This window comes from Drosophila virilis, chromosome X (genome assembly GCF_030788295.1).
Source record: "Drosophila virilis strain 15010-1051.87 chromosome X, Dvir_AGI_RSII-ME, whole genome shotgun sequence".
NCBI lineage: Eukaryota > Metazoa > Arthropoda > Insecta > Diptera > Drosophilidae > Drosophila > Drosophila virilis.
The window spans coordinates 24,798,705-24,821,010 of NC_091543.1; the positions used below are offsets into that span (position 1 = coordinate 24,798,705).

General features: G+C 39.8%; 1 protein-coding gene across 1 annotated transcript in view; it reads left to right on the forward strand.

Moving 5' to 3' along the window:
* The window catches only part of LOC6632182 (alpha-protein kinase 1), a 48,326-nt gene extending 28,139 nt beyond the window's left edge, over positions 1 to 20,187 (forward strand). The window contains exons 2-4 of the mRNA XM_002055244.4: positions 10,523 to 10,665; positions 12,209 to 13,586; positions 16,524 to 20,187. Coding sequence (XP_002055280.1) covers positions 10,523 to 10,665; positions 12,209 to 13,586; positions 16,524 to 18,280 — 3,278 coding nt within the window. The 3' untranslated portion in view covers positions 18,281 to 20,187. The remainder of the gene's footprint in view (positions 1 to 10,522; positions 10,666 to 12,208; positions 13,587 to 16,523) is intronic.
* Positions 20,188 to 22,306: the final 2,119 nt, after the last annotated feature.

The following is a 22,306-nucleotide window of genomic DNA, read 5'->3' on the forward strand; positions in this document are numbered from 1 at the left end:
GAAAACTACTGGAGCTTGATTGATTTAGGCCACAATTTATTTAATTATGATGGAATGGGCTGAGTGCTGTCACCTGTTGCCCAAGCCAAAGATGTGCGATGATGCCTAAAATTGCATTTTATGACAGGGCGATAACGAGAATGCGGTTTAATGTGAATACTTTTGCAGCAAATCTGCTTATTGGAGACACAAGAAAATAAAAATGCTATGCTTAAATTAAATAAAACGAAATCGGCTTACCTTAAGTCACAACGCACACACACACACACGCAGGCCTGCTGTGTGTGCCAAATTACTTTCGAAAACATTAAATTCTCTTCTCCAGCTTCAACCCCACATAAAAAGCAAATCAAAGGCATAAAACATGCGCTGAAACAACAGGTTGGGCTGTGTTCTGGGTTTTGGGGTCTGGGCTCTGGGCTATGGTTTGTCTCATCCGACACTTAACTGCACAGTTCCTTCTGCTGTTTCTTGAATTTATTTGTTTATATTTTATTCATACCCTGTAGTCAAAAAAAAAAACGATTTAAACGAGCAAAATCTATTTATATATAGTATGTAACAGTTTTCCGCTCATATTTCACGCTTCGGGATGAAATTTATCACAATTATGTAACATAAACTATAATATCTTTAAAGAACTCTGTTAGATTGCATGTATTGTATATTATATTTTGCACAAAAGTGACTCAGGTATTAGGGCAACGACACCCAACCTAGTGTATGCATGGTCTTAGTCAGTTATTTTTGGAAAAAAGAGTTTCGTTCCTAATTGGTAACTATATTCCTTACATTACTCCCCAGGGATAAACACACAGAAAGTGGACTTTGGATTAGCTCGCTTTGTTATTTGCCAGACGCTCAGCATTCTCATAGAGCTTGAGAGTCAAAAATGTAGCACAGCAAAAAAGTATGCAATCCGACAGTCAATAGCAAAGTCTGCTGACGATAGAACCGGGAGGTTTTTGAAATAGCTATACAGACAACCTGCCCACTTTTTGGTGTTTATACCTTTGCTGTTTGTTGGGTATTGTAGATACTTCAAAGAATAATACCCAACATTCACCTTGAGGCATCCAGTAATAATAATAATAATAATAATCAAAATAATAATAGTACAAATTATAATAATAATTAAAATAATATTAATAAAAATAATAATAGTAAAAATAATAACAATAAAAATACGTAATTGAATGATAATAGCAAAAATAATAAAAATAATAGAAATTATAATAAGCATAAGTGTGGCTTTCGATCTGATCTCCACACTTAGGCCTGGCCAATGTGATCAATAAATGTATTAGAAGCAATATAAATTAAAGGCTATAGCGGTTATCCGTAACGATAACAGCACTTAGCCACATTTGGGTCCGTTGTGAAATATAATTTATATTATATGAATAACAAAAGCAATACAAATAATAATAGGTTAGAATATTTGTCGACACAGTCGGCATATCTTGTCCAACTCTTGCCATAGCTTTAATAAAATATATATTTTTTTATAAATAATATAATCGAAAATAATAATGATCAAAATTATTATTACATTGTATGCCCCAGGAATAAGCACGCAGAAAGTGGACTTTGGATTTGCGTGCTTTACTTATTCTCGTTGCATGACGCTTATAATTCGCAAAGTGTTATGGATCTGAAAAGTAAGCAAGGCTTTTGCAATCCTAGAGTCGATAGCAAAGTCTGCCGATGATAGAACCGGGAGGTTTTTGAAATAGCTATACAGACAACCTGCTTGCTTTTTGGTGTTTATAATATTCTCTGCCCTTTATATACTTTTTTAGCTTCAATTATATTAGTCTTAAATACAATTGCTTGCATTCAGTTTTTAGATAAATGATATCTCTGTGTCGAGCAAACTCAACGAGTCGAAGCATTCTTGTTGGTTTTTGTTCTTGCAGTTTGACAGCATAACGAGCGAGATTTATAGGTTCCGGCATAGGCATAAAACAACTAAAGTACATATGTATTTATTCATTCGTACATAGATGTATATACCCACGTTTCTATACGCAGATATATAGGCGTGGAAACTGCTCATAAAAATACATGTGCCATAAAAGTAGCAGCAAATGCGAGAAAACAATGATTGTGTCTCGTGAAAGCATCGCCAAAAGACCACGCAGACACATGTGAGTGAAATTGATGGATATGTTACACGGTTGGCAGGCATGAGAATAGGTAATGTGACATTGATTTTGAGGGTTAGATGAGATGTGCATAAGTCAAAATTGCCAAAATTGAAATCAAACTTTTGCATTCTTCATTGAAACCAAATAAGAGGATGTGATGGTACACAACATTATTTACACAAATATCTTCAAATAAATCGGACACAGACACAGCAGCAGAGATGGATCGCAACACGACAAACCAGAACACGCACGACTTTGATTTTGTAGAGTCTTAACTTTTTTACAAAATTGTTAAGGACTGTTTTTTGCTTTCTATAATGTTTTATTGCACTTGATTGTTTTTCTTCAAAACTCGGTGCATGCACGTTCCCAACACGAATCCGAATTGTCGTGCCACACAAGTTAACACGACACGCGCCCAGCACTGTTGAATTTCCCTCTTTTTACATTTTCAGTGCCTATAAATTGTGATGTTAGCCAGTTTTGAAGTTTCAAGAGTTTAACATTATCCGACAGACGTTCGCACACCTTTTTGAATAGCTTGCAAAGATTTTTCCTTACAAAAGCAACTGACTTTTCAGTCGGAAATGTTTTTAACGTTCCTCAAGAGTTCTTTTCTTTTGCAGCTCTTAACGTTTTTAGGCACCTTTTGCGTTTGGTATTTTTTTGATGCTCATAATTCTTCGTTCTATGATTAACTTGCTGGCATGTGTATACACCCTCCATGCTTATTGAAGTATGCGTGTGTGTGTGTGTGTGTGTGTGTGTGTGTGAGTGCTTGTGTTTGAGGGTAGTGAATTCTTTTCCTTGTGCATGCCTGGCGATAACTCCTCCATAACTTGCCATTTCCTTTGTATCCTTTGCAACTTTGTTGCTGTGCATATTTGGTGTTCGACCTGCTTTTTTAACACTCCCTCCCCACCTCATTTCCATATATTTTTATTATGCCAGCTGCCTACAGGTGACAGTAAATTTCTTGTTCTTGTGATTACGAAAAAAAAAAAAAACAGAATAATAATAACACATGACACTGGCGCAACTAGAAAGAAAAATTGGTTTTTCGGTTTATTAAGCGCATTTCATAGAATTCTTAATGGCAAAATTTCAACATTTCATTGTTATTGTTGGATCCCAAGTTTGTTATTGTTATTTTGCCCTTGAGCCTTGCCCCAACGGGTAATATTTTTTTATCGGCTTTTCGTACATATATATACATATATATATAGATATATATATTTGTATTTTCGCTTTTCTGCGAAATGTATCGCATTTGTAACTTTTTTGCCAGCGAACATGTTGCATTTTCAGTACCATAAAAATGCAAATATGTTGTTTTATTTTTTGGTTCTGTTGACGGCAACAAGCACAAACACATAAATGTTTGTACAAATACGATTGCCTGTATATCATGTTTTTACAGGGCTACATGCAGCCGTAGTCTGTGTAGAAACAACAAAAACCAAACTGTTAAGAACGTTCGTTTTTTGTGGCCAATAAACTCAGCCCGGTTATCGTAAATCAGCTGCAACACCTTCGCTCAATCGAAATGTCACTGTATGCGGAAAGTGTCATTAAAATGTGCGTGTCAAATGTAAAAAAAAATGATTGTAAAAAAAACATATTGTACCCATATAACAAGTAGAAGTCCACGGTCGGGGATGCTCGACTAGGGATGCCTTGAACCAATTGCTGAGCTGCCGTCACAACGATTCTAGCTTACCTTTAAACCCACATATAAGGTTGCATATACGAGAGATATCGTACTTATTTTGGTATCTCTGGCTTAAAGGCTTAAATATATGCTCAATAAATAGGCTGTCATTATCGATTCCTGTCGACTTCAGCAATAGGATAGATTATCGATAAGAACTCTCTAGCTCTAGACGGACATAAAAAATATTAGTAAGAATAAACCATGTATACTTTACATAGTCGCAAGTGCCGCCTTCTGCCTGCTGCGTATATGTGCACAAGACTATTATAGCCTATTAACCCATTTGGGTTCAATGGGTTCAGAACATAAAAAACTATTGCATTTTAAATGGTAATTAAGTTAAAAACCTATTTGTATGTCGACCCATTATTTGCTGTGTCAGGAATTATGTGAAACTCTGTCAGCGCAATTTTACGTTACGCTTCAATCAAGTGCACTGTCCCGTTTCCCTCATTGATTATGAAAACAATATTCTAATTTATTTTTATATAATTCATTTATTAAAGTTTATTTAAAATATAAAAAAAACTTAGCGACATGTCAGCGGTCTTGTTACTTCCAAAATTATTTGGAGAGTCAATAAATTAATTTAATACTATATAGTTATCCGATGCTGCGGAAATATAGTCTAATATTGCGATAACTAAAATGGTTATAAGAACTCTGTTTTGGACCTTTATTATGTATATCGACGATTCTTTTCAAAGGCATAACTAATTCACGTACGTTGAATTTAACTCTGACAACTTGGTAAACATATTTGTTGAGCTATTCAAGCGCTGGGAAAAAGCAAATACATTGCTTCACATTCGGAGCACATTTTTCACGTTTGCACTCTTTGCGGAATTTTTAGCATACCAAAATAAAAACTTTACCTGCAGACAGACGGAAAAAAATGGCACAATTTGGCTAAAATTTCCTAGCACACATAAAAGTAAAAAAGAAAAAAATAAACAGTTTCAAATGTCAAGTGTACATGACTATGAGATACCGTGTGCACCATTCCCAATATCGATATCCATTGGTAATTAAGTCACTGAGATCAAAACTAAGCGAATGGTCAGAGACAGAGCGCTGCCCAGGACTGCAGCTAGTCAGTTATTGATACTGCCCAGGAATATATATGCTACCGTTTGAACGGAGCAGCTGCTCATTTGCGGTCGTGATACGCACTGGCAAACCTTGCTACCCGTTTTGCGGATAGAAAAAAGCTGTGAAACAAAACGGAGAGCTAGCAGTCATTTCTGTTCGCCATATTTGACTTGCTTCTTTGTTTTACGTATTTTTTTGTACTTTTTCGTTTTAAATTTTCATTTCCCGCATGCATAGAGACTAGTGCTTACTTTATGCTAAAGCTAAAGCTAGAAATGTTCAGGGTATGCCATCAATATTATGAAGAGCCTTATATATCAATTCGAATTGATTTTTGTTAATATTGTTATTGATGTTGCGACTAAGAATATTTTTTATTGTTGTTATTACTATTGTAAATATAATTATTGTTATTGCAATTATATGCTGACTATCCCCAACTGTAGCTAGAGTTCATGAGTTGCAACTGTTTTGAGAGAAAGTCTCTAATTGAATGTCCCATGTCCCATTTAATGTGAACTAATTAGTAAAATGTTGTATCCTTTCTAGTTAATCAATTACACGCCAGTTTCACAATGAGCTACTCAACAGACTGCTCTTTATGAGCATGTGTACGAGTGTGTGTGAGTGCGAATGTTTGTTTGTATGCTAGTGGCTGACCTCGTCCGCATGCTGGGCATTTAAATTTATTTAGTGCATAGTCGACAGTAAGACAACAATGGCGACCACAAAACCCACTAAAGTGCAATTAAAATGTCCGCAACCGTAACAAAGCGAGCGGCCATTCGTTGTTGAACTTTCTTTTTTCGTTTCTGTTAATGCGACAATAGACCCAGCATCACGCCCCAGCTCCACCACAAGCCAACTTTGATCCGCACTCCTGGCCAAGCAGTTTCCTCCTCCAGTTTTTCGGGTTGGGGCAGGCACTCAACAATTGCGGGCAGCTCTTTGTCGTCTCTCTGCATTTGAATGTTATAATGGCATCATTCGGAATTTGTTGAAATGCCTTTTAAAATGCATTTCATGTTCGTATGCTGCCTGCCCCTGTCCCTGACATTTGCGAGTTGTAAGTTGGCCTTGAACTGCGGCAAATTATTTTTATGGCTGAATATTTTGTCAGCCAACTTGAAGTTCGCCATTTCCCTTAAAGACTTTTATCATTTTCGGGCATGCCACGGCTCGTATGCGTAATATACTATAGTGTCATAAACAAAAGCATTCTGTTTTGTCAATAAACCAACAAATCAACAACCCGACAGCTATGACTCATACATTTTCCTGAGCGCAAACACCCTCACCTAATTTTCTCAGAAATGGATAAGTAGCAGAGGGATATTAACTTGATAACATTTATATTAAGTTGCGAAAACTGTGTACGTTTACTCTGGCGTATTACGGAACATAACAATAGCTCTACGGATCGATCCTGAGGTCATCTAGGAGAGCGCAAGAGCAACCTGAAGCGGAGTTCCTTACAGGCAAGACTTGTGAATGAAATATTGATAAACCATAAAATTAGTAAAGTCATTTCTCTTTGCCCGCCTCAAACTTATCTTAAGAAAAACTTAATGAATACCTGTTTTTTTGGCAATTTCATTCGTTGCTGCGGAAAATGGTTGAATTTACTTTATTTTTGTACTTATTTAATATTACTTGGGAAAATTCGTTTGGACTCTTTGCAAAGCTCCTCTTGAATCAAAAATGTATGTCAAAGGTTCTATAAAAAAATGTTTATTTATCTGCTTAATTTGTAAAATGGGCCGAAAACGTTGATTGAAACTTGTGGATCTTAATTCAATTGACTTTAAACTCCATTTGAAATATTTTTCTTAACTAAAACTTGAATATCGGTAAGAATGTGTAATATACGCAGTAAGAGCTTATCGGAATTTTTCGATACATCAACCGATAACAAATTATCGATAAATATCGCTTGTTAAAACATGCTTTTTCAATCCAAAATACAGATTAAGAATATTTGCACATTCTTCACAAAATTACAATAGTCAAATGTTTTAAATACAGACCTGCTGTGGGCTTTCAATTCCGCGGAATTTACAAATTGGATTGGGTACATTAAGCGAACAAATTGTTAAAGACAAATTGCACAGTTGATTGCACAATAAATGGGCATATAATTATGCCAAAGTGCGGGGCTATAAAATTGCAACACATATGAGGGGGAGGAGGGGCCTTGCACGGTGAAGAGGAACGGGGCGCAGCGAGAGTGTGCGCCAAAAGTCAACAGGCCATAGTGGATTAATTAACAGAGACAGAACGATGGCTTTAACCCTTCCCTCCGGCCTGCTTGCCGGTGCAATGTGCAAAGGTGGAGGGGAATGTGGCGCCCCGGAAAACAGTTGGATGCTCCTGGCAACTGTAGCTTGTAATTAGCCTAAACTGTAGGCATGGCAGGGCATTTCAATGGTGGGGCGTGGCAAGTTGGCCAGCTTTTGATACTTGAATAAGCAACACGATCATTACAAGGATAATAATTAAACTCCAGAGGGCAACAACATTCAAATATGCATACTCATACAGCGGTAGAGGGGGTATCAGTTTGTTCACGCGCTTTTATGTAAAATATACAGATATAAGCAAACACACAGACGGACAGACAGGCAGGCAGGCAGAGACACATACAGACAGACAGACAGACAGACAGACAGACTGACATACGGACAGACAGATGCATACATAGAGAAAATCAGTGTAAAACGTGGGCATTGTGTGCCAAGGCTATGCAATGGATTTGTGCTGTTTGCCTCTGGAGCTGAAGGAAAACAAGCAGAGAACGTGCCGGGGCCAGGCTCAGAGTGGCAGAACCCCACCTGCTGAAGCCCCAAACCTTCAACTCCCCACCAACACACACAAACACCAGGACAGGCCGTCGGCCAACCCCCAAAGAGTGCTGCGTGAAAATTAATGCGACATTTATTCATTATGGCATGAAGCAGCTGGCCAGAACAGGGCTGAGCCTCCAACCACCCATCAGCACACCGCACACCGTCCCCGTACCCGTTCCCCGCATTGCCCCTTCACTTGACAGCTGAGCAACAAAAGCGTTGGATGAGCAAAGCCCAACGACGATAACCTCAATGCAGCGCTTGACTGATGGACGGGGCGCAGGGGCCTGGTGTTTGTGCGAAGGGATGGACAGTCAAGGGTAGTAAGAGTATAAGGAGCGAAGGACAAGTGGGCCTCGTAACGTGTCGCCACAGAGCGCCACCGGGACATTAAAATCATGTGCGTGATTTTTTTCCCAGATTTTTTCCAACCTTTTCCGAGACTCTCCCCCGGGTTGACGTAGGCAGCATGTGTCTTTGGTTAATTTAATTCCAGTCAAAGGAATTTAATTAGTCACTACGCATCCGAAATTCATAATTCTATGAATGGCAACAGGATGTTGACATGTTGTTCTTGTTAAATATACAGGGTATATACACTAGTAGCAATTACATCGATGTTGTCAACAACATTCCAAATGTGATTACATCTATAAAATATTCAAAAGGCAGCTGCAAATAATTAAAGTCAAATAACAAGTGAAATCAAAGAATTACATTTTCAGCAAATTTGTTTTGGATTTTCTAGGCTGAAATTTTACGCCCCCGCTAGCCACAGCCTGTGGCCTCCAGCTGGTTTAAGGCAGGCATTACCGAGTCCTTAAAGTTTTCTATTATTTTTTTCCGTTCGAAAGGGAATATTCGATTGTCTTTAATTGTATTTTGTAATATAATTGTCATTTTATAGTGTACTTTAACAAATTAGCCGGCGTTGACCGGTTCAAGTCTATAATGTTAAGCATGCAAGTCCCAAAAATTGTCGTAAAGCGTTGCAGGCTTAAGCGTTCTAGTTGATTGATTTTTATACAAGCTGTATCCAAAAATATTGTCGAGTATGGCGAAGTTGACATGTAGCTAAAATCAATTAATTAATTCTAACTAGAAGTTGAACCAGCTCCCTGCCTTAAGAATCGGTTGCTGCACCAGGTAGTCCAGGTATTCATGAACCAAGGCTTTGCTTCAAATCTATGTAATATTTTAATGAACAAATTTTAGAATTTACTTAACAGCTGAAAATATTGAGTCGTTTCCATAATATGCAGCCGGATGATTCCAATGGTTGGAGCTCAAGCTATTTTAATCTTTGCTGTTGTGTCTCCCTCAAAAGTTTTTCACTTAGAACCAATTTATTTTAGTGTGATTGATTTAATGTTCCCTGCTGTTTAGAACAATTAACTTCAAGGTAACAGCCAAGAACTTTGCATAATAATAACAAATACAGATTCGGAAATAATGCGCCTACTATTCAGATAACGATAAGCCCAAAATCGGAAAATCTTTACATAGCTTTTATATTTGGAGATTTTTAATATAATGTTATGTCTGTTGTTTGCTGTACATTATTTATTGTTTGTTATGTTTCCATACAGATCATGGTCAGGCATTTCACTTGCAATTTAAGATGGCTTTTATCGTTTCGCACACACACACACACACACTCATAGACACACAACACATTTTTATTCCATTTTATTTTTGAAGCATGTATGCAGCGAGACTCCAAGTTGTGTGTGTGTGTGTGAGCTCCCCAAATGGCAATTCAGTCAATGACAGCGCATAAAAGAAATACATATATATGTATATAGACCCACACAGTCACAAGCACTGACACACACACACACACTCAAGGGATAGCTTCTTGCTAAATTCTTATCCATTCAACTATGAGTAAACCCTCTTTTTTCAGGTCATGCATGCATATTCTACACACACTTATGCACAAACATGTATCACCACTAGAGACGCATATCTATGTATCTCTTTATATATATATATATATATATATATATATATATATATATATATATATATATATCTATATATATATCTATATATTACATGCATATGCATTCATATTTCAATGGGCACAGAGACTACTTTCAAAAGTGGAAGTCAATTCAAGCAGCTTACTTTTATTTAAGTAAAACGCTAGAAGAGACTCATACAGCATTTTTTTGCAATTGAAAAAGTGCTTAAAAATGCCTACGCTGACCTTTACATGGATTTTGCGGTAGATAATACCTGGGCAAAGGGTAGCTCCTAGTCGAGCACTTGCTAGCATTTTTGTCCACAGTAAGTCACTTGATTATATTTTGTTATTCGCATGAGAAGAACAGAAAGCACAAGACCTGGCTGCAAGCCGGTTTAAACCTCAAGTGTTTAATTTTTTGTTTACCATGTACAAAACCTTAGATCAGATTGAACAAAATCAGCCGAGCCTACACCTAAGCCTAAAGTCTTTCTTTTAAGACCTTATCAAAACTTAGTGGTTGATTGTAGACCGGCTCAAAGGCATACACTCGATCAACTGCTGTACCTTTAAAGCCATATAATTGCCTTAAAAAAAACGTGCCCGATGAAAAGAGGTCATCGCGCATGATATGGCTACAGAGTATCTTCGATTTTAGCATCCGTTTCCTGTGACAGTTGTATGCGAATACAAGTCTCGCAAATGGTTTAACCCACAGCTTACTTCTTGTGGCTTTTTTTCTTTACAGATTTCAATTTGCAAGCTGAGGCCACCATACCCGAGGACATATTTGACCAGCACGATGGCGACATTGTAGACAATGCGGCCTCCCAGCTGCAATATGCCGAGCCTGCGGATGACGAAGCTGACGATTCCGATGCGGCTGATATTGTGAGTATAGGCAGAGTATGTTAAGCACTGTGTGCACGTGTGTGCAGCAGCTGCATGGGTGCTGTAAGTCAGTAAGTGTTTCAAATGAGGTCAGTTCTATTGAAACAGCATACATGACGTTACAAAAAAAAAAAAAAAAAATAGATAGACAGACGGAAGTGGAGAGGAAAAGGGTAACGCATTGAAATGTCGCACAATGTGCTAGCTGAGTCAAATTACTTTTCTGAATGATTGCTTTAAATATGCAGCATGCTTGGCCGAATCGTTGGCCCAACGGGGTCATCTTGAAATCATCATTGAAACTGGTCAGCCAGACCAACCATCTAAGCCTGTGGCAATAAAAAACAGACAGAATGGCAAGCCGAACTCTAAATACCCTTGTTTTGCAGACATAAAAATGGCAAAGATCGTAATTGTTGATTTGGTTAAAGATAGTTTCGAAAAACACATAAGTTTGCCATACGACTGAGTTCTTCTATAGATTTGTACTATAGTAATAAAGTAGTCTGATATTGATAATATTTTACTCATAATTTAATGCTTTATAAAAGAACATAAGTTGCCCTTTCAACCGTTTTCGACACGCAAAGCTACGTGACGATAGCCTCGTTTACATAGAATATCGAATCAGCTGTTCCTATAGACTATTTATACTCTCTATATACTTATATGGCTAACTAATTATATCACAAAGTTTTAATACCCATTTCTAGGGTATAAAACAAAAGCCACATCCGCCATGGAGTCCATTAGATCAAGCTTTTCATACAAAGCGTATTTATTTTTTTTAATACTGTTGAAAGGAAGAAGAGAAAAGCGTTGCCATCAGTCAAGAGCTTAAAATTAGCAACTTTATCTCTATTAAAAAAAAAATTAATTTGATTGTTTTTAAAGTTTTTAAATAGCGTTCACTACCAAGACCTTAAACTAGGCTAGGAATTCGAACCGCGATTTTCATTGCCCGAATGACAGTTCATCTACCGGGGACGTCGTGTAAATTATATATTTCCCATATAATTCTCCTAAAATAAAATATATATACAATGTGGCCAAGAAGAAGAAACTTCATTGTCTGGCAACTATATTTAAGTTGCAAAGTGTCACCGAATTTGCCAAAGCACTTGGGCTTAATCGTTTGGACAAATGCAATCTCATAGATGCTTGCATGGCTGCCACATTCGCATCTAATCAGCGGCTTGCAGTCGGTTTCAGCTGACAGGCAGTTCTGGCGGGAACTTTGAAGACGACTCCAGGCTATACGAAACTTGCCTTTTATTGTCGCACATGTGTCTGGCTGGGTAACTGAGTAACTCGGTGTGTTCCTTCCTTTTAGTCGTTGCCACTTTGGCTTTATTGTTTTTTGCTGCAGCAACAGACACGCCCCTTAGCCTATATATATATATATACATATGTATATCGAGATAAATATATGTATATACGCCGTACATAGGTATGCAGCATGCTGCATCTGGGAATGGGCATGGGATTGGGAATGGCTTTTATTGTCTTTACGTTCTCGCATTGTTCGCTCGTATTCTTGCAGATACTTGAATCTCAAAGGCCCACTTCAAGGAATTTCACTGTTTACCTTGCAAAAGATGGCAAGACAGTCAAGAAGAAATACCATAACAGCAACAACAACAACAACAACAACAACAAAGACAACAACAACGGCAACAACAATAAAAACCACTACAACTACAAATTGAAAAACAATAAAGAGAGCATGCTGCCAAAGAGAGTTGCCAATGAAGAAGAAGCAGATGAAGAGACAGCGTCAGCTACAAAATCCACTTCCGGTGACGACAACGACAGCGCCAAAGACAACAACAACAACAGCAACAGCAACAGCAACAACAACGATAAGGCCAACAACGACAAGGACAGCAACGAGGACGAGGAATACAACGAGCAGGAGGCTGGGGACACGGCTGAGGACAATGTAGAGGATGAGAAGCCAAACGCGAACTTTGGCAGCAAAAGTTTTGCGTATAAAAAATTTAAGAACATGCACGAACAGCAAAATCAACAGAGCCAAAAGGAGCAACAGCAGCAGCAGCAGCAGCAACAGCAGCAGCAGCAGGCAAATGGCAACGGACCAGCCCAGCAGATGGAGAGTGTTGCAGGGCAAGATGATGCGGAACGGCAATGGCAGCGACAGCGAGAGCCACAGAAGGCTGGTGTGGAGCAGCTGTTTGATTCCATTGAAATATTAAATGAACGAAAATTTAATAAAGCGCCGGGCCAATCAACGTTGCAAGCAACTGAGGATGTGGCCGGCGAGGACATAATGGCAATCGGCGATATTGAGGACAATTTTGGTAATGATCAAGTATTGGCGGAAAACATTATGTCCACAATTGACAATGATGAATCAGCAGCAAGGGAGACTACGTCTCCGGCTACCAGCACCAGCTACACAACGACAACAACAAACCAGCCAACTACTGTTGCTCCTGATCCAACAACAACAGCAGGCACATCGAACAGCTCAAGTAGGCGGAATATGTCGCCAGCCATTGGACGCAAGCAGAAGCGACATGGCAGCGGCGCCAATACTAATGTCTGGCTTGGAGGCAGATACTATGGCAAGAACAACTACGACATAGGCCGAATTTGGACGCACCATCACGAGAACGCCAACACAGATTTTCAAATGGAGTCCAGCGACGTGGGAGAGCTGCACTACTTTGATGCTGGAGAGAATCCGAGAAGCAGCGAAGATATTGCCAGTGAATCACAAGCCAATTACTTGAGCTACTTGGGCCAGACAATAAATGAAACCAAGCAGCAACAGCAGGAACAACAACAACAACAACAACAGCAGCAGCAGCAGCAGGACTCTCGTTTCCAGGACGATGAGTACGGAGAGCAGCGGGCGCCACAACTGGAATCGGAATCTGCATTGCGTTATCATCCGGGTAAGTCATTTGGGTATTTTGTGAGTGCCAAAGCTTGTACAAAGTCAGACCAAAACAAGTAAGAGCGCTCAAATTGAGAGCGAATGACTAGCAAATACCCTGTGATCCAACTTTCGGTCCATACACACAAGCACCAGGTAACTTTGTCCGATCTTAACGATATTTTCAGTGTTTGAATTGACATTCCAATATAGTTTCTCTCTCTCTTCCATTCGCTGTCTTCATATTCAATATGTATGTAACTTGGAAAGCCTTATAACAAATCAAAAAGCCTTATCGCAAAACCAGCTCATCGTCCTGAGACAGCTGCAATATACCCAATTTCAGTAGTTTTCAATGGGTACAGGGTATTTAAACAGATGCCAGCAAAATAGATATACAGCTAAAGATATACAGTAAGCCCCGGGCTGAACCCAGGGATTGCAATCGGGACACGGTTCGGCATAGTCAGTGTAGACAGCGGGAGAAACAGTGTGAGGGGCTGTCGGAATGGTATTAGACAATGCAAGCTAAACACAAACACATTCAGGGCGAGCATGAGGAATGCCAAGAAGCCGCACAGTGGGTTATAACAATAAGCAATTAGAAAACGGAAAACACTATTGAATTTCCATGTAAATAAATTAAAGCATTCCAGTAAATTAAATTCGTATTCTTCTATTGTTCCAATTAAACAATTTGAAGCGCCTCGGTTTTAAATAAAGACCAAAATTCAATATCGTATATTTATGACTCAGATTTGAATGCTTTATTGCTTGAAAATTCATATTAAATAACTCTGGTTAAACAATAATATTTCGGCACTAATACTTGGCCAAATTTATAATTTGTTAAACAGTTTTGTGTGTAATCTATAATTGATTGGTATCAAATTAAAATTATTTCACAAATTGCTGTGGAATTATTGTCACTGTTTGGCTGAACGCTGCGGCTTGGCGTCCCGTGCTCACATACTTTGATTTGGTTTCGGTTTATGGTCTCTATACCCTGTACGCATGTAAAATGCCTATAGGAGGACATTATGATTTTGTGCAAATTTTTGTTACTGGCCGAAAAATACAGTCAACAAGCCATAAGGTGTCAATGGCCGAATCGATCTATTAATAAACGAATCGAACTATTTTGTCTGGGATTTGGAACGTACGTGCTTCTATGTCACGCACAGATTACGTTTCTTTCGAAAACGAAACGAAGTGAAAGTACTTCATATTACCTTTGTTCTCCCCTTTTTTAGAGATATACCCTAAGTATATACACACTTTAGTATACCATATTCAAACCCTTTCATAAAGTTGAGACCAGCAACACTGAAGTTTTTGCAAGAATGCATTTTCCATGGGTTGGAGAATGCCTACAAAGAAGGATGTTTGAATGCCTATAAAGGCAGCTCAGCATTTAGTATCTGTTAGTCGGTCTCATCCGCTTAGAACAGTCTTGTTGTTTTTGATTTGGTTAGCTGGACAGAACTGCAATGCACTAAGCTGCCCCTGGTGCTGATTCCTGCGAGGGACATTCACTGTGGACCGTAAATTGAAAATATGTTGAGCAAACCCCAATTGAATGCGGACACCCCGGGGGGGCGGTGTACCCCAAAATGTTCGGCCATATTTGAAAAACGCAAAACCTCTTTAATATGAGTGCAAATGTGAATACTCCAATGTCGGCTCGCATGTGGCCTTAATTAGTTTATGGACCTTGCACAACTTATGCAAATGCTAGAAATCAAACGGAATGAGCTTTGGCGTCCAACCGAACACCAAACTCCCATGGGCAGGCATTTTATTACAACAGTTTTGTTTTGTGAGAAGCTTTTTCATTTTTGTTTTGTGTGTTTTTTTTTTTTTTTGCCTGCCTGCCTGAAGCAATAAAGCCAACAAAACGGCATATATTGTGTGGCTTGGTACTGTCCAAGAAGTACATGTCTCGAGGATTGCCCCTTCGCACATGCCCACACCCTAAACCTCAGCACACAAAAAAAAAAAACCAAAATGAACTTCGCACTGCATTCATTGTAGTGGAGGAGTCGTCCCTGAAACGTGCCTAGACTGCCAGAGGTCCTTTGCTTGGCCACAACTTAAGCCAGTCTCAGGATATTCGTTATGTGTGTGTGCGTTTTTTTTCCCTCCGTGTGTGCTCTGTTTCTGAGGGCGGTTCAATATGTCATGATGTATGGGAATATTACGGAAAAGTTTATATTGTTCATAGTATTTACATACATCCAAATAGTTGGTGCAATTGAAACTTATAAATAGCTTACGACATCAATCATAATGCCGAAAAATAAAATAGTTTAAAAATATATTAATATATAATAATGATTAATTGCCCGTTCTGCTGAAAATATTGCAAGCCGTAGATATTTTCATAGAGAAGCTGCGGGCTATATTCGATCTCCACAATAAATGGGCATAAATGCGACAAATAAGGCTCCATAAATCCAATGATTGGGTTCCACGTCTCGCTCAAAATTTGTTATCTTGGCAAATTATGATTCGGTCTTTATATCTATATACTTTATAAAGTCTGAGCTAACTGCAGCAATAAATTGTTAGGCTTTTACTTGCTTTCGTGCTGTTTATGGTGCACTTAAAATGTAAAATGTTCTGAAAGTTTTTAAGCGCACCTCGCTGACTTTGGGCTGGGCGGGGTTTCTGATAGCGAGGTTGCCGCACTTTTATGCACAATCAAATGAAATGAATTGTGGTCTTATGGGCAACGGATTTTGTGGTCTTAGATGAGGGTCACATAAGCAACAACAACAACTACAACAGCTACAACAATGAGGGCAATAGCAACAGCAACAGCCATCCACAAATATGGCGATTTGTTGTCCCCGGGACTAATAGAAATCTATTACTTCCGAGCGAGCGCATCGTGCCGAGACTCACAATTTCTTCCTTTACTCATACCCATTGCGATTGTCAATTTCCATTGCAGATGCCACCACCACCGAGTCACCATCGGCCTTTGAGCGCTTTAAGGCGCTGCGGCGCAGCAATCGCCGGAATGGTCACAAGAGTCACAAGAAGCGCTACAAGGACTACCTCAAGCACAATATCAGGCTAACCCCCAGGTACGCGCTTAAGCTGCGCAAGGAGCGGGAAGAGCGCGAGCGAGTATGGCAACAGCAGCGGGAACAGGAGAAGCAACAGGAGCAGGAGCGGCTGCTGGAGCAGGAACAGGAGCAGGAACAGGAGCGTGAAGAGAGACACTCTCATGCAGCGCCGATCTTTGCCCTGGGCATGCGACCACAACGCATGACGCCCAAACCCTTCTACGAGGGTCAAGTGAACTACTACGACCATCAAGAGAATATACAGCCGCCACCCCTAGACGCCCATCATACGGAAATGGAACGTCTAATTGCTAACGACAATGGCAACTGGTATCGACGCATCAGTCCAGTGCTGCGCAATGGCGTCAAAAGCAGTGAACAGCAGCAGCAGCAGCTGCAGCAGCCGCAGCCGCAGCATCAGGTGAAGCACCATCATCATCTGAAGCATCATCATCACCAGCATCATCACAAGCATGCTCGCATGCAGCGTTTACCGAATCCCTATCAGCGCAAGGCAACAGCGGCCCAGTCGGCGGCACCCGCTACAACGCCAGAGCCGCCGCTGCCGCCACCGAAGCCGCAATTAGGCCATCAGATCACTGAGCTGGAGCAGCTGGAGCGCTATTATGCCAAGTGGCCGCATCTAGCACGCGTACAGTTTCAGGTGTACGACGAACACTATCGCGAAGCTCATCCAGAACTCTATACCGATTACGATGCGGACGATGACTATGAGACAGCTGCCGAGCTGGAGGAGGCACAGCAGGATCATGGCGAGGAGGCCAATCTGCCGCCGTATATCAAAAAGTACAATCGACGCAATAAACAGCTGCTCAATCTGCTCGAGGGTACATTGCCGCCGGCTACGCCTACGCCCACGTTCAACGGCCTCTGGAGCGGCTCCCAACTGCAGCCGGGTCCACACGAATCGGCACCCATACGACTGGACGATGATTACGTTAAACAGAAGCGACGTCGCTATCAGCAGCGCTACGAAGATCTCTTTGCCCAGCAGCACGGCGGCAGCACCACGACGACAACAACAACAACGACGCCCGCAACGCTCACCAGCAGCCTGTCCAACCAGCTGCCCGAAGAGGAAAAGCAATTGAATGATGATGAACATCGCCAGTCAGCTGCCGTTGATTTCTGGCAAAGGGAGGTGGACACCAAAGCGTTGCCACAGTCGCCACCCGCCGCCGCCGCCGCCGCCGCCGCCGTTGCCGTCACCGTCGTGCATTCCACCCCAAAGCCGGCACTCTTTAAGCTGCCCCTCTACCCGGCTATAACGGACAGCTTCTTGGGCACGCCGCGCAGCCGCAGTGCACAGTTTGTGGCGAATGTAGCCGGACGTGGTCAGAGCAGCTGGCATGCTGCTGCCCCGGCCGCCGCGAGCTCTGTTGATGATGATGATAGCACTCCGATGCCGCCATCCTCGCCGCTCAATTCGTTTGTCTATCATCGTGTCGTGGATGGAATTGGCGCTGCCAACTCCCTCTCCTCATCGTCCGCAGCCAGCCGGAAGCAACGTTTGCCCTTTGTGGCCATCACGGATCGACGGCTGGAGAACATCAGCGCCCATAAGTTGCTCGGAGAACGACACAAAGACTTTGAGCAGAATCACTTTCCAATGCCTTAAGCCGCTCTACAACAGGAAGATCGATATCACGGACGTCAAAATAGAACTAGAAGAACAACCACAAACGAAATCAGCAGCAACATACGAGAATGGAAAGCCAGTTTAAACCAAAGCGAAAGAAAAGGGATTTCGACTCGAATTTTTGTTTAAGCCATGTCAATGCTATCAAAGCAGGAGGAATTAGGATATGGCTAAACATAAGGAAAATCGAAGCCTAGCAAGTTTACGACTCCCAAGCATAACTGATCTACGATCTTTTTAGTAATCGGTAATCGAGTGCAACTAATCGATCAACAATGCGCATACAACTCGCCTTAAAAATAGTTCGCTTTCCCCTTGGTTTAAGCCGGTTTCCCATTGCTAATCTAAACCTAAAAAATAGACATAAATTTCAGTAGTTGCTTCTGAATTAAATCTTATGTTTCGAGCGATGAGTACTGTACTTAGTTATAATTTTGATTCGCATCTGAGAGCAGGTGAAAAAACCTAAAAAAAAATTTAAACTAAAAAAAAAAATGAAAAATATAGTTTGTTTCCAGACTTTTTGTGTGTCTTGGATAAGAACTCTTGCATATTGAACCTAAACGACAAAAAAGTTATAGGAAATTACAAAAATGAAAAAAAAAAACATTAAAAAAAGGAAATCGAATAAAAACAAAAATATTTCAAAAAATAAAAAAATAAAAAAAAAAAAAAACAATTAAGAAGAAAACTAAATATAAGCTACAATTTTTTTGGTGTATGATAGTAAATGACACAAACAACCACATTAACGCAACCGTAGTTACACAAAACACACACATGCACACACACACACACACACACACACACACACACACACACACACACACACACACACACACACACAGACATACACAGACACACACACACACACACACACACACAGGCAGACACAGGCAGACAGACCTGAAGGAGCTGTTGAAATAAAATATATAACGAGCCTGAATGTATGCTTCACTTTTTTTTTTAAGAACAACATTAAATATTGTAAACCTAGAAATGTCGATCAAATATATGTAATACGTGTAATGCAATTTATTATTTCCAGATTGTAGTTTGGCTTTTATTGCTTGACCAATGTTAGAAGCAAAGCTCTAGTAAGCTCTTAACGCTAATAGATGGCTTTTTCTTTCTCCTTGACCCCGAACATTTTGTTTCAAGAGCCCGACAATTTCAATGCACGCAACATCAAATAGGTTTCAAAATTAATTCAAAAGCAACAAGAACAAATTAAAAATGAATAAATATAATCACACAAAATGCAGTGAAAGTTGTATTGAATGTACATAGTATATGTATTGTAGAATCTTTTCGGCTTAACCAAGATACTTATTCAATATACGAATCAAGCGTAAGTGGAAAAACATATTAAGTTGGCCTTAGCACAAACCAAGAACAGATACACATATTGAAACAAACAAAGAATATATATATACATATATGCATAAATAGATCGTTTGACATGCTCTCTATGCTTTCCAATTAGAAACTGATTTACAAAGAAAAATGTATTTTTAAGTTCAGGTTTGGAATTATCTTGAATATATTACAACCGGCGACTGTCGAGCTTGTGCAATTTGATCACAGCTGTTGCTGATATGCCAGAAATTTACGGAATACCCTCAATGTCTTGTATTGCTGTACATTGAAAATGAATATAATTTATGTAACAGAATTAATGAGCATGCAAACGTTAAAAGATACAACATGAATTTACTAAGGTATTATTGAACATGTGCAAGCCGGCAAAAACAACACACAGGAACACACACACACACACACAAACTTAAAAAGAGCAAGAACGTTGCAAGTACACACATCTCATTATGTGGTAATATTTTAATGGAATGAAATTCAATAAAGCGAAATTTATTATTTACGCATAATTATGTGCAGCACATTATTTTCCTGTTTCTCGTCCAAATCCGCCTCGCAACTCGGATTAAAGTACAAGCCAAGGCCAAGTATGCTAGCTTAAGGCAGAAGTGCTCAACTAGATGATACCCTATTTCATATTGCTGTAAGGAGGAAGCTTGACGGATGCTGACGGGAGCCGAAAAGGAAGTGGCCATAAAATACACGTTATATTTCAAGATTTAAGATTTTTGTTCTACCCTTTATTTTCATTTTACTGTTATTATGGAAACAGCTTTAATTTAACTTATATGAATATTTACAATAATAGTTATTCTAATGTTAAGGCTTACCTAAACGTTGGCAAGGTTAGGGTTATTATATAAACCAATCTGAGAGATCGATTGACTGAAACCTCCGCAATCTCCTCCGCACTCGGACTCTTGAAATTGTACGTCTCTTTAGAAGCCTCCTAGCCAAACAACTCGGATGACTTACAAGTCGCTTAATATAGTTCACAGCCTGTATACTTATAAATGCCCTTAATTTGGGCACTCCTCCGAATCGGAAGCTCGCATGTACCAGGGCCCACCAGACAAATTGCGGAGCGTTTTTGCTTGTAACACCCTGATTTTCGCATGACGAAATTTTGCAGCAATCCCGTATACTTGGATTCTATAAGGCCAGGCAGGAGCTTACATATAATTTTATTATTTGCTTTAATTTTTATAATCATCTTCGAGCTATGGACTAAACATATTCTATATATGGTATATGAGAATATATACATAGAATACAAGGCCTCTGCCTAAGTAGTTGCCGACTTCGACAAGTTCATTTAAGTGAGAGGACAGACAGTTAAGGCCCCAGCTCATCGTCTGGATCAAGAATGTATGATATTAATGAGATCGGACTACCCTCCTGCTACCTGTAACAGGGTATGCAATTTCTCAACCCCTTAGCCAGGTTTCATAGTATAGAGTTCTCATCCCACAAATAACTCAGCTGGAGCTTGAGTTGGCAAACAGAGCTTAGTGTATGTTAAATGGGCTCTTTACACAACCATTTTTCGGCTGCGATTCAAGGGAATTTCAATGCTTGGCTAACGGAAAATGTGCATTATCTAACTACTTCATATATAACATCCACAATGCCCACGTCAATAGATGTTGGTGGTGCAATCAGTTCCGCTGTGCAGTGCATAACGCAAAGTAGACAACCAAGACCCCCTAGCGCGCTGTTCCCGGGATCTGCCCGCTGACAATGCCATAGCCAATGTCATTTGCATGATGTTCTTGCGGTTTTGTGGTCTTCGCATTGAATCACTTAAATGCTTATAAGTGTAACCGGCGCCGATGGCGACGTTCTTCCATCGCTGAAAATGACGCACAAACGGCAAACAAAGTGGCGCTTAACGCCCGGGCATAGCAAATTGATGTACTCTACGCTTCATATGGGAGTAACAATATCTTCTGGATTCCAAGACGCATTTACTGCACTTTTCAATTACGCTCTATACACACACACACACACACACAGTGGCAGGGAGGGGCCGCGCGGACTGTGGTGCGGCTGTTGCCAGAAGGGCGTGAAAATCTGTCACTGGATTTGCATAAAGTGCTGCAACGTTTCCACATGCAACGCTGCCATTTGCCAAATAATTTCAATTCAATTTACAACCAACTTAAAAGAATGCAACCAAAACCGAGTGGCAAAAACTAAAAGACAATTTAAAACTATTGAATACTCTGCCCTTATATCCCTATACTACTTATTGTTGTTGGTCTTTAGCTTATTGCGTATAGAATTAATGTTTTAAAATATTATGAAACCAAGAAATATTATTGTATTCGAACTAAATCCATCTAGGATGTGGATAAACTGGTTCTTGAACCTTTAAAGTAGACCAAATAAATTTTTTGATGGGCTGCAATCTTGATTTGAAAATCTAATGAGTATTGTAATGAGTAGATTGAAAAATGAAAGAATTCGAATACAATATAGCCAATTTTTTGTAATCCGAACTGAAAAAAAGGAAGTACTTTTAAGTCACACAACTTTTTGCGGCGACAAACCCACACGCATAGCTAATATAGCCAATCTTTTGATCATAGCGCATCATCAAGTGCTGCATCAGCGGTGCAAATTTAA